This window comes from Salmo trutta, chromosome 1, assembly GCF_901001165.1.
Source record: "Salmo trutta chromosome 1, fSalTru1.1, whole genome shotgun sequence".
Classification (NCBI taxonomy): domain Eukaryota; kingdom Metazoa; phylum Chordata; class Actinopteri; order Salmoniformes; family Salmonidae; genus Salmo; species Salmo trutta.
The window spans coordinates 35,261,719-35,277,348 of NC_042957.1; the positions used below are offsets into that span (position 1 = coordinate 35,261,719).

The window sequence follows — 15,630 nt, forward strand, 5'->3', positions numbered from 1 at the left end:
GCATAATCCTTTACTCAGGTATTATAAATTACAGGTCACACATCCTAATCAGATACTCATAATGCACCTGTTTATATATCCTAGATAGGTGCCCCACTAGCGCCATCTCTGGGTTGGCATTATGCCCATTATCTTAACAACTATGTTACCTCTACCAGCGACAACAATTAACGTTTACTATGATACCTCTACCAGCTGAGTCCAGGTTGGATTATTGATGTTTCTAAATGTTGAAACAGAGCTTCGGGATTGTAGTTTACATGGTCCCACCGGTAAAGGGTGTTTATAGCTGAGAACCTTTGTGATTTGCATAATGCCTTGTTTAATGCCTTGGGTTCTCGAGAGCAAGGGCACGACGTTATTGCGCTGGCGGCTTGCAAGAAATGCCGTGCCACCACTTCTAGGAAATCTAATAGGCGCTATTCTGCAGTAAAATGCTCGTCTTTTATTTGTCGGATATCCTCGTTGGAGAATTGCATTTTTCTACACTTTGAGTGGCTAAAAACATGTGAAAAGCATTCTTCTCTTTTTAAGGACACTCGAAGGACGTATTTATGACTGGGTTTCTTCTCGTTTCCTCTCCAGATTTGTGATTTGCATGGTGTTTACATAAGTCTGGCCACTTGACAGTAACATCGGTTGCCTAGGGTGGCTACAGACAGTTCGTTTTTTTTTAAAAACACAATGGAAGTATTATTCAAACAATTGAGGCAATGATGTTTCTTTTCTCAGACCAAGTGGCATATCTGATCAAATTCAGGAGGATGCAAGGCCGAAAAGGAAACGTAATTTAAAAAGTAGGCTATGTTTTATTATTTGAATAAACGATCATCATGATGTTTATTCTTATCCCACTAACCTGAGTACTGGAAATGTATTGTTCAGTAACGGAACTTTTCTTGCTCTGACAGCATTGCATCACCACTGTGGCAAAGGAGTATCTCTGGAACAAGCACGGAGCACATCTTTACCCCCCATTTATCAGCTGCCCCTTGATTCTTTGTATTGTTATAAAAGGTGCACTATTTACAGATGTATCTCGGACTTGATGAGCCTGTGCGGGAATGCCAGTATAATCAGATCTGCACGCGCAACTCGTTACCTATGGAGACCTTAGGGCACAAAAAGAAGAAGATTCCCCGAAGGAAGTGGCAGGTCTTTCCCGGTCGAAATAGATTCTACTGTAATGGAAGGGTCATGATGGCGAGGCAGACCGGGGTCTTCTACCTAACCCTAGTCCTCATCATGGTCACCAGCGGGCTTTTCTTCGCGTTCGAGTAAGTTTAAATTACACACTACAGTTGCTCATGCAAGACCTTAACGCAATTCACTGGTGGAGCACATTTGTGAGCAAGGGGTGGGCTATGTAACCGCAGTCAATTTGTTTTTAATTTCGATATTCGGAGTTCATTCGTCAATAGCTCTCAGACGCAAGGTCCTAGGATGATGATGATAATTATATAACTAGAATCAGATGATGGTAGAGAGCAAGGGACACCATTTGTTTTTACCGACGGTCGAACTCTTCCATTGACAGAGCCGAAAAGGAGGCGAAATGCAATTTCTGGCGCTCAGGTACTTTAGGGACCGTCGTAAAAGTGCAATATCGGTTGCATTCCCATCTAAGAGGGTTAGCCCTATATCAACATTACACATTGCATAGTGCCTCGAGTCGCTAAAGGGCCCAACATGTTTATTAGTTACTTCTAACTACTAAGGGTGCTATATTTTACCTATTTACAAAGATACCAGGTGAAATTGTGATGTAAAGCCACATAATGTGAGGTCACTGACCCCCGTCCCATCCATGCTACATTCATTAGAATTCCAGTTCACCACCCTGATTTTTACCTGAACTTTTCCTGATATTTTCAATAACTCACTGTCCATATGAGTTACAGATATACAGACAAGTGTGTTGGGTTTCTTGATCTCTTATCAAAAGTACACCTCAGAATTGATTTTCCAAAAATGTTCGCCAAGTACAACTGTGGTTATTAATTAACGTACAGATCTAATTTTCAATAGCTTCCAGTCCAAATGACGTACAGTGCCTTGGAAAGTATTCAGACCCCTTGACTTTTTCCACATTTTGTTACATTACAGCCTTATTCTAAAATGGATAAAAGAAAATAAAAATCTGCAGCAGTCTACAAACTATACCCCATAATGACAAAGCAAAAACATGTTTTAGAGTTTTTTTCAAATGTATTACAAATAATACAGAACCTTATTTACATACAGTACCAGTCAGAAGTTTGGACACACCTACAATTTTTTTAATTTTTTTTTTTACTATTTTCTACATTGTAGAATAATAGTGAAAACATCAAAACTATGAAATAACACATGGAATCATGAGGTAACCAAAAAAGTGTTAAACAAATCAAAATATATTTTAGATTTAGATTCTTCAAAGTAGCCACCCTTTGCCTTGATGACAGCTTTGCACACTCTTGGCATTCTCTCAACCAGATTCACCTGGAATGCTTTTCCAAAAGTCTTGAAGGAGTTCCCACATATGCTGAGCACTTGTTGGCTGCTTTTCCTTCAACCTGCGGTCCAACTCATCCCAAACCATCTCAATTGGATTGAGGTCGGGTGATTGTGGAGGCCAGGTCATCTGATGCAGCACTCCATCACTCTCCTTCTTGGTAAAATAGCCCTTACACAGCCTGGAGGTGTGTTTTGGGTCATTGTTCTGTTGAAAAACAAATGATAGTCCCACTAGGCGCAAACCAGATGGGATGGCGTATCGCTACAGAATGCTGTGGTAGCCATGCTGGTGAAGTGTGCGTTGAATTCTAAACAAATCACAGACAGTGTCACCAGAAAAGCACCATCACACCTCCTCCTCCATGCTTCAGGGTAGGAACCACACATGCAGAGATCATCCGTTCACCTACTCTGCGTCTCACAAAGACACGGCGGTTGGAACAAACAATCTCAAATTTGGACTCATCAGACCAAAGGACAGATTTCCACCGGTCTAATGTCCATTGCTCGTGTTTCTTGGCCCAAGCAAGTCTCTTCTTCTTATTGGTGTCCTTTAGTAGTGTTTTCTTTTTGCAGCAATTTGACCATGAAGGCCTTTTTCACGCTGTCTCCACTGAACAGTTGATGTTGAGATGTGTCTGTTACTTGAACTCTGTAAAGCATTTATTTGGGCTGCAATTTCTGAAGCTGGTAACTCTAATGAACTTATCCTCTAAAGCAGAGGTAACTCTTGGTCTTCTTTTCCTGTGGCGGTCCTCATGAGAGCCAGTTTCATCATAGCGCTTGATGTTTTTTTGCGACTGAACTTGAAGAAACTTTCAAAGTTCTTGAGGTTTTTCTGGATTGACTGACCTTCATGTCTTAAAGTAATGATGGACTGTTGTTTCTCATTGCTTATTTGAGCTGCTCTTGCCATAATATGGACGTGGTCTTTTACCAAATCTTCTGTATACCACCTCTACATTGTCACAACACAACTGATTGGCTCAAAAGGAAAGAAATTACACAAATTAACTTTTAACAAGGCACAACTGTTAATTAAAATGCAGTCCAGGTGACTACCACATGAAACTGGTTGAGAGAATGCCAAGAGTGTGCAAAGCTGTCATCAAGGCAAAGGGTGGCAACTTTGAAGAATCTGAAATATAAAAAAGGTTTTGATTTGTTTAACAACTTTTTTATTTACCACATGATTCCATATGTGTTATTTCATAGTTTTGATGCCTTCACTATTATTCTACAATGTTGAAAATTGTAAAAATAAAGAAAAACCCTGAAATGAGTAGGTGTGTCCAAACTTTTGACTGGTGCTGTACGTATTCAGACCCTTTGCTATGAGACTCGAAATTGAGCACAGCTGCATCCTGTTTCCATTGATCATCCTTGAGATGTTTCTACAACTTGATTGGAGTCCACCTGTGGTAAATTCAATTGATTGGACATGATTAGGAAAGGCACACACCTGTCTATATAAGTTCCCACAGTTGACAGTGCATGTCATAGCAAAAACCAAGCCAGGATTGTGTCGAGGCACAGATCTGGCTAAGGGTACCAAAACATTTCTGCAGCATTGAAGGTCCTCAAGAACACAGGGGCCTCCATCATTCTTAAATGGAAGAAGTTTGGAACCACCAAGACTCTTCCTAGAGCTGGCCGGCTGGCCAAATTGAGCAATCTGGGGAGGAGGGCCTGGGTCACGGAGGTGACCAAGAACCCGGTGGTCACTCTGACAGAGCTCCAGAGTTCCTCTGTGGAGATGGGAGAAACTTCCAGAAGGACAAGCATCTCTGCAGCACTCCACCAATCAGGCCTTTATTGTAGAGTGGCCAGACGGAAGCCACTCCTCAGTAAAAGGCACCTAAAAACTCTCAGATCATGAGAAACAAGATTCTCTGGTCTGATGAAACCAAGATTGAACTCTTTGGACTGAATGCCAAGCGTCACGTCTCGAGGAAACCTGGCACCATCCCTACGGTGAAGCATGGTAGAGGCAGCATCATGCTGTGGGTATGTTTTTCAGCGGCAGGGACTGGGAGACTAGTCAGGATCGAGGCAAAGATGAACTGAGCAAAGTACAGAGAGATACTTGATGAACACCTGCTCCAGAGTGCTCAAGACCTCAGACTGGGGCATTTAACCATGGAAAGATGACTGGGAATATGGCTGAATACAGACAGTGTAGTTATTTCCTCTGCAAGGCAATCAAACAAGAATGTCGGTATAGGGACAAAGTGGAATGGCAATTCAACAGCTCAGACACGAGACGTATGTGGTAGGGTCTACAGGCAATCACGGACTACAAGAAGAAAACCAGCCACGTCACGGACACCAACTTCTTTCTTCCAGACAAACTAAACACCTTCTTTGCCTGCTTTGAGGATAATACAGTGCCACCGCACAGCCCGCTACCAAGGACTGCGGGCCCCCTCCTCTCCTTCTCCGTGGCCAACGTGAGTAAGACATTTAAACGTGTTAACCCTCGCAAAGCTGGGCCGGCATCCCAAGCCGCGTTCTCAGAGCATGCGCAGACCAGCTGGCTGGTGTGTTTACGGACATATTCAATCCTTCCCTATCCCAGTCTCCTGTCCCCACATGCTTCAAGATGGCCACCATTGTTCCCGTACCCAAGAAGGCAAAGGTAACTGAACTAAATGACTATTGCCCCATAGCACTCACTTCTGTCATCAGGAAGGGCTTTTAGAGACTAGCCAAGGATCATATCACCTGCACCTTACCTGCCACTCTAGACCCACTTCAATTTGCATACCGCCCCAATAGGTCCACAGACGACGCAATCGTCATCACACTGCACACTGCCCTATCCCATCTGGACAAGAGGAATACCTATGTAAGAATGCTGGTCATTGACTACAGCTGAGCATTCAACACTATAGTACCCTCCAAGCTCATCATCAAGCTGGAGGCCCTGGGTCTTGACCCCACCCTGTGCAAGTGGGTCCTGGACTTCCTGACGGGCTGCCCCAGGTGGTGAAGGTAGGAAACAACATCTCCACTTTGCTGATCCTCAACACTAGGGCCCCACAAGGGTGCGTGCTCAGCCCCCTCCTGTACTCCCTGTTCACCCATGACTGCGTGGCCATGCATGCCTCCAATTCAATCATCAAGTTTGCAGACGACACAACAGTAGTGGGCTTGAATACCAACCACGACGAGACAGCCTACAGGGAGGAGGTGTGAGCACTCGGAGTGTGGTGTCAGGAAAACAACCTCTCACTCAACGTCAACAAAACAAAGGAGATGATCGTGGACTTCAGGAAACAGCAGAGGGAGCACCCCCCTATCCTCGTCGACAGGACAGCAGTGGAAAAGGAGGAACATTTTAAATTCCTCAACGTATACATCATGGACAAACTGAAATGGTCCACCCACACAGACAGCGTGGTGAAGAAGGCGCAACAGCGCCTCTTCAACCTCAGGAGGCTGAAGAAATTTGGTTTGTCACCTAAAACCCTCACAAACTTTTACAGATGCACAATTGAGAGCATCCTGTCGGTCTGTATCACCGTCTGGTACGGCAGCTGCAACGCCCACAACCGCAAGGCTCTCCAGAGGGCGGTGTAGTCTGCACAACGCATCACCGGGGGGAAACTACCTGCCCTCCAGGACACCTACAGCACCCGATGTCACAGGAAGGCCAAAAAGATCATCAAGGACATCAACCACCCGAGCCACTGCCTGTTCACCCCGCTATCATCCAGAAGGTGAGGTCAGTACAGGTGCATCAAAGCTGGGACCGAGAGACTGAAAAACAGCTTCTATCTCAAGGCCATCAGACTGTTATACAGCCATCTCTAACACAGAGAGGCTGCTTGCCTAAATACAGACTTGAAATCATTGACCACTTTAATAAATGGATCACGAGTCACTTTAATAATGCCACTTTAATAATGTTTACATATCTTGAATTACTCATCACATATGTATATACTGTATTTTATACCATCTATTGCATCTTGCCTATGCCGCTCGGTCATCGCTCATCCATATATTTATATGTACAGTTGAAGTCGGAAGTTTACATACACTTAGGTTGGAATCATTAAAACTAGTTTTTCAACCACTCCACAAATTTCTTGTTAACAAACTATAGTGGTAGATGGTAGAGGCAGATTACCCACTTGCCGTCGGATCCTTACAAGGCACCTGGATCTACGTCCCCAATATCTCTTTCTCATGCGAATTATGGGGATTTGGAACTTGTCGGCTGTCTGAAGTAAATCCTTCGCATCCGACTCATTAAAGAAAAACTCTTCGTCCACTACGAGGTGAGTAATCGTTGTCATGATATCCAGAAACATTATGTACAAAATAAGTTACAAATAATGCAAAAAAACACACACAATAGCACAATTGGTTAGGAAACTGTAAAACGGCAACCATCTCATCCGGCGCCAACCTTGTAGCGTCATACCCAAGAAAACTCGAGGCTGTAATCGTTGCTAAAGGTGCTTCAATAAAGTACTGAGTAAAACGTCTGAATACTTATGTAAATGTGATATTTCAGTTGGGTTTTTTTATTAGCAAAAATGTTTTTGCTTTGTCATTATGGGGTATTTTGTGTAGATTGATGGGGGGGGGATCATTTCATTTTAGAATAAGGCTGTAACGTAACAAAATGTGGAAAAGGTGTGGGGTCTGAATACTTTCCGAATGCACCGTATGCAGTACATCTAAAACTACTTGATGTTAGGTCAATGACATCCCTCCTTCATAGTATACTCATTAGAATTGCCATTTTTCATTTAACTGAAAATACATGAATATTTCCTGTCCATATGAGCTACAGATCTACAGACAAATGTGGTGGGTTGCTTGACCTCTTATCAAAGGTACACCTTTATTTTCTTGAAATTCAAAGTTTGATGTTCTGAAAAATAAAATATACTCTACACTGAGCATTTTTATAAAATTATGAGACTAGAGAACACATTGGGAGGAATCTTAGACCTTTCCTCCATACAGCATCTTTCTAGATCCTTGATATCCTTTGTATGTGCTTATGGACTGCCCTCTTCATTTCAAACCACTGGTTTTTAATGGGGTTCAAGTCAGGAGACTGAGATGGCCATTTCAAAATGTAGATTTTTTTTGGTCGTGAATTTACCATATGTTTGTAGATTTTTATGTGTGCTTGGGGTTATTGTCTTGCTGGAAGATCTACTTGAGACCAAGTTTCAGCATCCTGGTACTTGGTAAAGTTCATGCCGTTGACCAGTGTAAGTAAAATAGCCCCATAACGTCAAAGATCCGCCACCATATTTTACAGTTTCTCGTCGCCGAAGAGCTCTATTTTCATGTCATCGGACAATAGCACCCATTCCATTCCAAGTGCCAATGTTGTTTATCAAACTCCAGGCGGTGCTATGGTCAGATTTTTTTAAAGTGTTTTACTCAATTATTTCGATCAATAGTGAGCTCACCCGTGATGTGATGAATTACAAATAGTAATTGCTATTAGGTAATTCATATTATGGTTTCTGTCAGCCGAGAGTTATCTAAATATGACCGCTTGTGTTACGTCAATCTTTCCTCAGTTAGCGCTAGGACAAATGTAGCCTATATTTTCCAGTTTGGATGATTGTGTTATGCAGTCGCTACTTCTGCGAATGACATTGTATTCAAAAATAAACCGGTCACATTCAGGACATAACGTTGTAAGGACTGTGTTTGTGCAGAATGTTTCTGTGGAAAAAACTGTGTGGCCGGCTCAAACGTCGACTGTTGCGTCAATCAAAACTGGACATTCCAGATAAGCATTCTAATCACTCCGGTTTGAGCGTACGTTTCAGGGATCACTGTAGATCGATCACATCCGTGTGTTGGTACGTGTCAAAGGGTTAAACCAACTTTGTTTTCCCCACAAAAATGTACTTTTTAAAATATGAACTTATTTTTTTATGGATTTTATGTGAAAAAATACATGTTCATAAAACGTAAATAGACCTATGATCTTTCTCACTTTACTGTAGCCTACTTGCATGACCCAGAGAGCTAAAACCACTGGGAGCAAGGTCATTCATGTCCCTAATTCATTATACACCAAAAACAATTCCCAATTTAAAGTTTATAAATAAATATTTAATGTCATAATTCTAAATGTTAATGCAACACATAAGCAGGGAGTCAGGAAGCAGGTGCAGAAGGTGAGTTTAATAATAATAAGAAACATGAAGATAATCAAAATTGTAGTAGCGTACTGAATGTAAACAAAACCACTACTGTCTGAAGACTGAGGCTAATGAGAGCTTAGTAAAGGGAGAATAATCAGGTTGATGATGAAGTCCAGGTGTGCGTAACAATGGGGAGCAAGTGTGCACAATGATGGTTGCCAGCTGTGTGTAATGTGGGTTGCCAGGACTGGTGATTAGTAGACCGGCGACGTCGAGCGCTGGAGCAGGAGAGCGTGAGTAGACATGACAGTGCCCTGCCTCCTGACACACGGATCCAGCCGCAGGACAACACGGGCCAGGGGGACGGCCCCGATGGCGAGGAGTGGGCTGGTCCGGACGGCGGAGGTGGAAATCCACCGGGACCCAACAGCGCTCCTCTGGACCATACCCCTCCCAGTCCACCAGGTACTGGATCTGACCCCCACGACGTCAGGAGTCCAGGAGGGACCTGACGGCATAGGCGGGGCTCCCATCAATATCCAGGGGAGGTGGAAGGGTGTCGCGGAGGACGGCACCAGCCAGGGGACCAAACCTCCTCTGCGCGCCTGAACCACTCGTCCACTGCAGGAGCTTCGGTCTGGCTCGGGGTCCATGGAGCCAGGGCTGGCTGATATCCCAGGACACACTGGAAGGAGGTCAGCCCGGTGGAGGATTGATGCTGTGAATTCTGGCCGTACTCTACCCAGGGAAGAAACCGGGCCCACTCCCCCTGGCAGTGACTCCTAAGGAACCTCCCCAGCTCCTGGTTCATCCTCTCTACCTGCCCGTTGGACTGAGGCCGGTACCCGGATGTGAGGCTGATCGTGACAAAGAGTGGAATCTTCTAAATATATGCCTTCAAACATCATACTTTCCCGACGACCACATGGGTGAAGTTATAGCAGAGGGGCTCATTGACGCTCTCACCTCCTGGGGACTCAGTCAAGACAGACAGGTCTGCATTACAACGGATAGTGGTGCGAACGTGGTGAAGGCCGCTCAAATCAACAAATGGACCCGACTGCAATGTTATGAACATCGTCTGCACTTGGCCATTGGTAAGTAACCTTGTCAATTGTGTATATTGAAGTGATTGGTTAGATGAAACTAAATGTGCATTTTCTTTATCAACTGATTAAGTTAAATATTACATTTGTACATAACTAAAGGGTTTATTGTGATTTTAAAATTGTATTAAAATCTCTTGATTTTTCTTAGAGAGAGTGGGTAGAGACAAACGGGTGGATCGAGCGATTGGAGTGTGTAAGAAAGCGGTAGATTACTTTTCCTATTCGTGGAAAAAGGAGACCTGGCAGTTGCTCAAAAGGAACACAACCTACCCCAGCACAAGTTGGTGACAGTCACCTACCAGGTGGGGATCACGCCAAAACATGTTGCAAAGAGTACTGGAGCAGGAGAAAGCCATTTCACAGGTCTTGTCCAGTGACCAGAAGACCCGGCACTTAGCTCCCACCTATACTGATATAGATGTTCTTGAGTCCATCAACCAGACATTGACCCCACTCCTAGAATTCACAGATGCTCTGTCTGGTGAGTCTTCTGACAGTGTGTCTTACCTGAAGCCAGTACTACACCTGTTCAATACAGAGGTCATGAAACCTGATGATGGTGAAACAGAGCTCACCCTAACCATCAAAACGATAGTCATGAACTATCTGAATGAGAAATATGATGACCTAGCCACAGATGACCTCCTGGACATAGCCTCGTTGGTCGACCCTCGGTTTAAAACGCATTACATCAAAGAGGAGAAGGTGGGCCACATAAAAGCAAGAGCTGTCTCAGAGATGGTCAATGAGGGACATGAAAACCCAAGCCCAGCACAGGGAGATGTTGCTGCCGCTTCACCACAACTGACAGCTAAAAAGAGAAAGTAATTGGGCAGTTTTTTTCAAAAATCCATGCTCCATCACCACAGGTCTTACTGAAATCCAGCTGGTAGAGAAGGAACTCAGCTGCTACCTTCAGTCTCCTGATGCTGACAGTGAAACCAATCCACTGAACTGGTGGAAGATCCACCCAAAAAACTTTCCCAAAGTCAGCCATCTGGCAAAGCGCTACCTGTGCATTCCTGCGACCAGCTCCCCCTCAGAGCGTGTTTTTAGCACAGGTGGAAACATAGTGACCTGCCATAGGGCAGCTTTAAAGCCAGAGACCGTAGACAAACTTGTCTTTCTTGCTTGTAACTTGTAAGACAACAACTACCCCAACTTCAACTGTGATGTGCCATTAGGCTAACAGTTATAATGCATATTGACTTGCACTATTTGTTTTTAATTTTTGTTTTGTTCTTCACAACTTGTAAGGGTTTATAGCTTAAAAAATAAAAGTGGAGTTAATGTTATTTGTGAGTTATTCTACTTCTGACAATAAATTAAAAACATTTATGCCTTAAGCAGAAATGACCCTTTTTAAACATTAATTGATTAAAATTGTGATAATTATCATTAAAGCTAGAGACAGTAGACAGACTTGTCTTTCTTTCTTGTAACTTGTAAGACAACAACTACCCCAACAAACTGTGATGTGCCGTTAGGCTAACAGTTATAATGCATATTGACTTGCACTATTTTATTTCTTACTCATGAATTGTAAGGGTTTACAGCTTTAAACAAATCTTTTAAATGTTATTTGTGAGTTCTACTTCTGACAATAAATAAGAAACATTAAAGCCTTTGGTTTGTTCAGGCTGCAACGATCGTCGTAGAGAGTTGACCAAGATGCAGCGTGGCACGTGTTCATGATTATTTATTTAAATCAAACAAACACTCGAACAAAATTAACGGGAAATGAAAGCACACAGTTCTGTCAGGTACAGAAACACAAAACAGAAAACAACTACCCACAAACACAGGTGGGAAAAGGCTGCCTAAGTATGGTTCCCAATCAGAGACAACGATAGACAGCTGCCTCTGATTGGAAACTATACCTGGCCAAAACATAGAAATATAATGACATAGAATGCCCACCCCACACCCTGACCTAACAAAATAGAGAAATAAACCGTCTCTCTCAGGTCAGGGCGTGACACAGGCATTCTTGAGTCTGAAGCAGATATGCACCTTTTAAACATTATTTGATTAATATTGTGGTAATTATCTTTATCGAATGAAAAATATATACATATATATCATGATAATTTATTTGCCATATCGCCCAGCCCTACGCCCAGGGCAACAGCCGATCCCTTATCCCTGTGGGAACGTGGGTTCCCTCTCCAGAGCCTGGCGAATGTCCACATCTATGTCCCAAAGCACGGGGGCAACGACTCGGAGGGGCAGAATGATGGGTGCACTCAGGACAGAAACATCTCCCACATCGTAGAGACGGGACAGGGCATCGGCTTTGATGTTCTTTGAACCTGGGTGATATGACAAGGTGAAGTCGAATCTAGTGAAGAAAAGGTCCCACCTTGCTTGGCGCTGGTTCAGCTGCCTCGCTGTCCGTATGTACTCCAGGTTCTGATGGTCGGTGAGGATGACAAATGGGTCCTTGGCGCCTTCCAGCCAGTGTCTCCACTCCTCTAATGCCAATTTCACCGCCAAGAGCTCCCGGTCGCCAAAGTCATAGTTCCTCCCTGCAGGAGACAGTTTTTTTGTTGTAGTATGCACATGGATACAATTTCTGTGGGTTACCTTCACGTTGGGACAAGACGGCCCCCACGCCCACTTCTGAAGTGTCTACCTCCACCTCGGAGAGGCAGCATAGGATCTGGGTGTTTCAGCAAAGGGGCGGAGGTGAAACGCCCCTTCAGTATACGGAAGGCCTCATTGACTGCAGGACTCCACACCAACTTATGAGGAGAACCCTTGAGGTGGGAGGAGAGGCGATGGAGCTGAAGTTCCTAATGAAGCGGCGGTAGAAGTTGGCAAACCCCAAAAACCGTTGTAGCCCCTTTATGGTGGTTGGGACTGGTCATGACTGCATCGCCCTTCCTCTCCTCCATCATAACTCCCTATGGACTGATCCTAAGAAGGAAACAGCGATCTGATGGAACTGGCACTTCTCCGCTTTCACATACAGGTGATTCTCCAGGAGTCGTTCCAGGACTACTCTGACATTGGCGATGTAATCCTCCAAGGTGGCCGAGTAGACCAGGATGTCATTGATATACACAACCACCTCCTGGCACCCAAGCATGTCCCGGAACACCTCGTTAACGAATGCCTGGAACACTGACGGAGCATTGGCTAATCCATAAGGCATCACCAAGTACTCATAGTGACCAGACATCATGCTGAATGCCGTTTTCCATTCATTCCCCTCCCGGATGCGGATCAGATTGTAGGCACTCGTAGGTCCAATTTGGTATTAAAAGAAACGGGCCCCGCTGAGCTGTTCGATCGCGGCCAGCACCAACGGGAGAGGGTAGCGGTACTTGGTGCTGAAGGAATTGAGTTCTCTGTAATTGATGCACGGGTGTAGATCTCCGTCCTTCTTGGCAACGAAGAAGAAGCCCGCCAACTCAGGGGAGGTGGACGTTCGGATGAAACTCTGTTGGAGAGCTTCCTGGATGTACTCCATAACCTTGGTTTCAGCCACCGACAGAGGGTAGATGCGGCTGCGTGGAGGCGCAGAGCCTGCAAGCAGGTCGATGCCACAGTCCCAGGGGTGATGAGGACAGAGACGGACAGGTGGCGCAGGTCTTGGAGAAAACCTCCCGGAGATCCTGGTATACTGAGTAAAGGGTCTGAATACTTATGTAAATGTTATATTTCCGTTTTTTTTTTTTTTTATATACATTTGCAAACATTTCTACAAACCTGTTTTTTCTTTGTCATTATGGGGTATTGTGTGTAGATTGATGAGGAAAAAACGATTTCATGAATTTTAGAATAAGGCTGTGATGTAACAAAATATGGAAAAAGTGAAGGTTATGTAAATGTTATATTTCCGTTTTTTTTTTTTATATATATACATTTGCAAACATTTCTACAAACCTGTTTTTTCTTTGTCATTATGGGGTATTGTGTGTAGATTGATGAGGAAAAAACGATTTCATGAATTTTAGAATAAGGCTGTGATGTAACAAAATATGGAAAAAGTGAAGGGGTCTGAATACTTTCTGAATTTGTATTTTTTTTAAAATTTTATTTCACCTTTATTTAACCAGGTAGGCTAGTTGAGAACAAGTTCTCATTTACAACTGCGACCTGGCCAAGATAAAGCAAAGCAGTGCAACACAAACAACAACACAGAGTTACACATGGAATAAACAAACATACAGTCGATAATACAATGAAAAAGTCTATACACAGTGTGTGCAAATGAGGTAGGATAAGGAAGGTAAAGCCAATAAATAGGCCATAGTGGCGAAATAATTACAATATAGCAATTAAACACTGGAGTGATAGATGTGCAGAAGATGAGTGTGCAAGTAGAGATACTGGTGTGCAAAGGAGCAAAATAAATAACAGTATGGGGATGAGGTAGTTAGATGGGCTATTTACAGATGGGCTATGTACAGGTGCAGTGATCTGTGAGTTGCTCTGACAGCTGGTGCTTAAAGTTAGTGAGGGAGATATGAGTCTCCAGCTTCAGTGATTTTTTTGCAGTTCGTTCCAGTCATTGGCAGCAGAGAACTGTAAGGAAAGGCTGAATGCAGTGTACATAAATGTTAACTAAGTCAGCAAGACTCATAGTCATCCTCTGTGATCCTTTCTCACACGTTGAAGGTCTGTGAAACGTTTTCATAGATCTCTAAGCTTCCTTTTTATTCAAATTGTTTTAATATAAATATTTAAACAATACAAAACATACACATACAAATGACAACAGACACATACAAACATCCACAACATCACCCCCGCCCAGACCCACCTGCTTACACCCCATCTCCAGCACCCGTGTCACTCTCCGCCACATGGCCTCAAACTGCAGCATTTTATTTCTCTCAGTTGCCCATGCACTTTCAACATTTAGATAATAAAGCATTTGACTTTTCCATTTTGTTAACGATGGAGCATTGGTTGATTTGTAGTTTTGAAGTAGCCGTTTTTTCAAGATGATTGAGGAGAAAAGGATCGTCCAACCCATCGATCTCTAAGGTTCTGCAGGTTTCCAAAGGGTCATTTTTAAAGGTTTATATAATTGCAACCAAAACAGGTTTCAATTAAGAACCTTTTTGGATTTGCTTAGTGTATCAGCCTGAAAAGCCTGCAATTCAATGGCCTACTCATTGAGTGCTAAAATGTCACAAATATAAGGCAATTAAGTCACATACACAGATGTCTTCAATTAGAATTGTTCATGACAGCTTGTAAAGGCCTAATGTTATCACATGCAAATTCATTCATTTGACATCAATGGTAATATGCAGAGAGTCGAGGGATGACTGACAGAGATTTTCCTGTCTCTCTCCCCATCCCCCACCTTTCCCTCTGTGGTCTTTCATTCCTCCCGCATTCCATACCAAAACATGGCACCGTAGTGTTCCCGTTTCCGTAGTAACAGTTTCCTCTAGAGCTCTTTGTGTCCTGTCGAACCAACAGCTTGCAAGGCAACTGGAGGAGAGTCACCGATTAGTCACAGTTTGATTTGGGTTGTATCCTGTTCCCTATATAGTGCACTACTTTTGACCAACGCCTTGTCAAAAGTAGTGCACTACAGTGCCTTGCAAAAGTATTCATCCCCCTTGGTGTTTTCCCTATTTTGTTGCATTACAACCTGTTTTCCCTATTTTGTTGCATTACAATTTAAATGGATTTTTATTTGGATTACATGTAATGGACATACACAAAATAGTCCAAATTGGTGAAGTGAAATGAAAATAATTACTTGTTTCAAAAAATTGTGTGTGCATATGTATTCACCCCCTTTGCTATGAAGCCCCTAAATAAGATCTGATGAAACCAATTACCTTCAGAAGTCACATAATTAGTTAGATTGCACACAGGTGGACTTTATTTAAGTGTCAAATGATCTGTCACATGATCTCAGTATA

General features: G+C 43.3%; 1 protein-coding gene across 2 annotated transcripts in view; it reads left to right on the plus strand.

The window, feature by feature from the left end:
- Positions 1-247: 247 nt before the first annotated feature.
- The window catches only part of LOC115194940 (probable palmitoyltransferase ZDHHC14), a 47,482-nt gene continuing 32,099 nt past the window's right edge, over positions 248-15,630 (plus strand). The window contains exons 1-2 of one of the 2 annotated variants that reach the window (XM_029754855.1): positions 248-797; positions 912-1,277. In XM_029754855.1, the coding sequence (XP_029610715.1) occupies positions 1,033-1,277 (245 nt within the window). In that variant the 5' untranslated portion in view covers positions 248-797; positions 912-1,032. Of the gene's footprint in view, positions 1,278-15,630 lie in introns of both variants that reach the window. The other variant, XM_029754858.1, reaches the window with a different exon arrangement.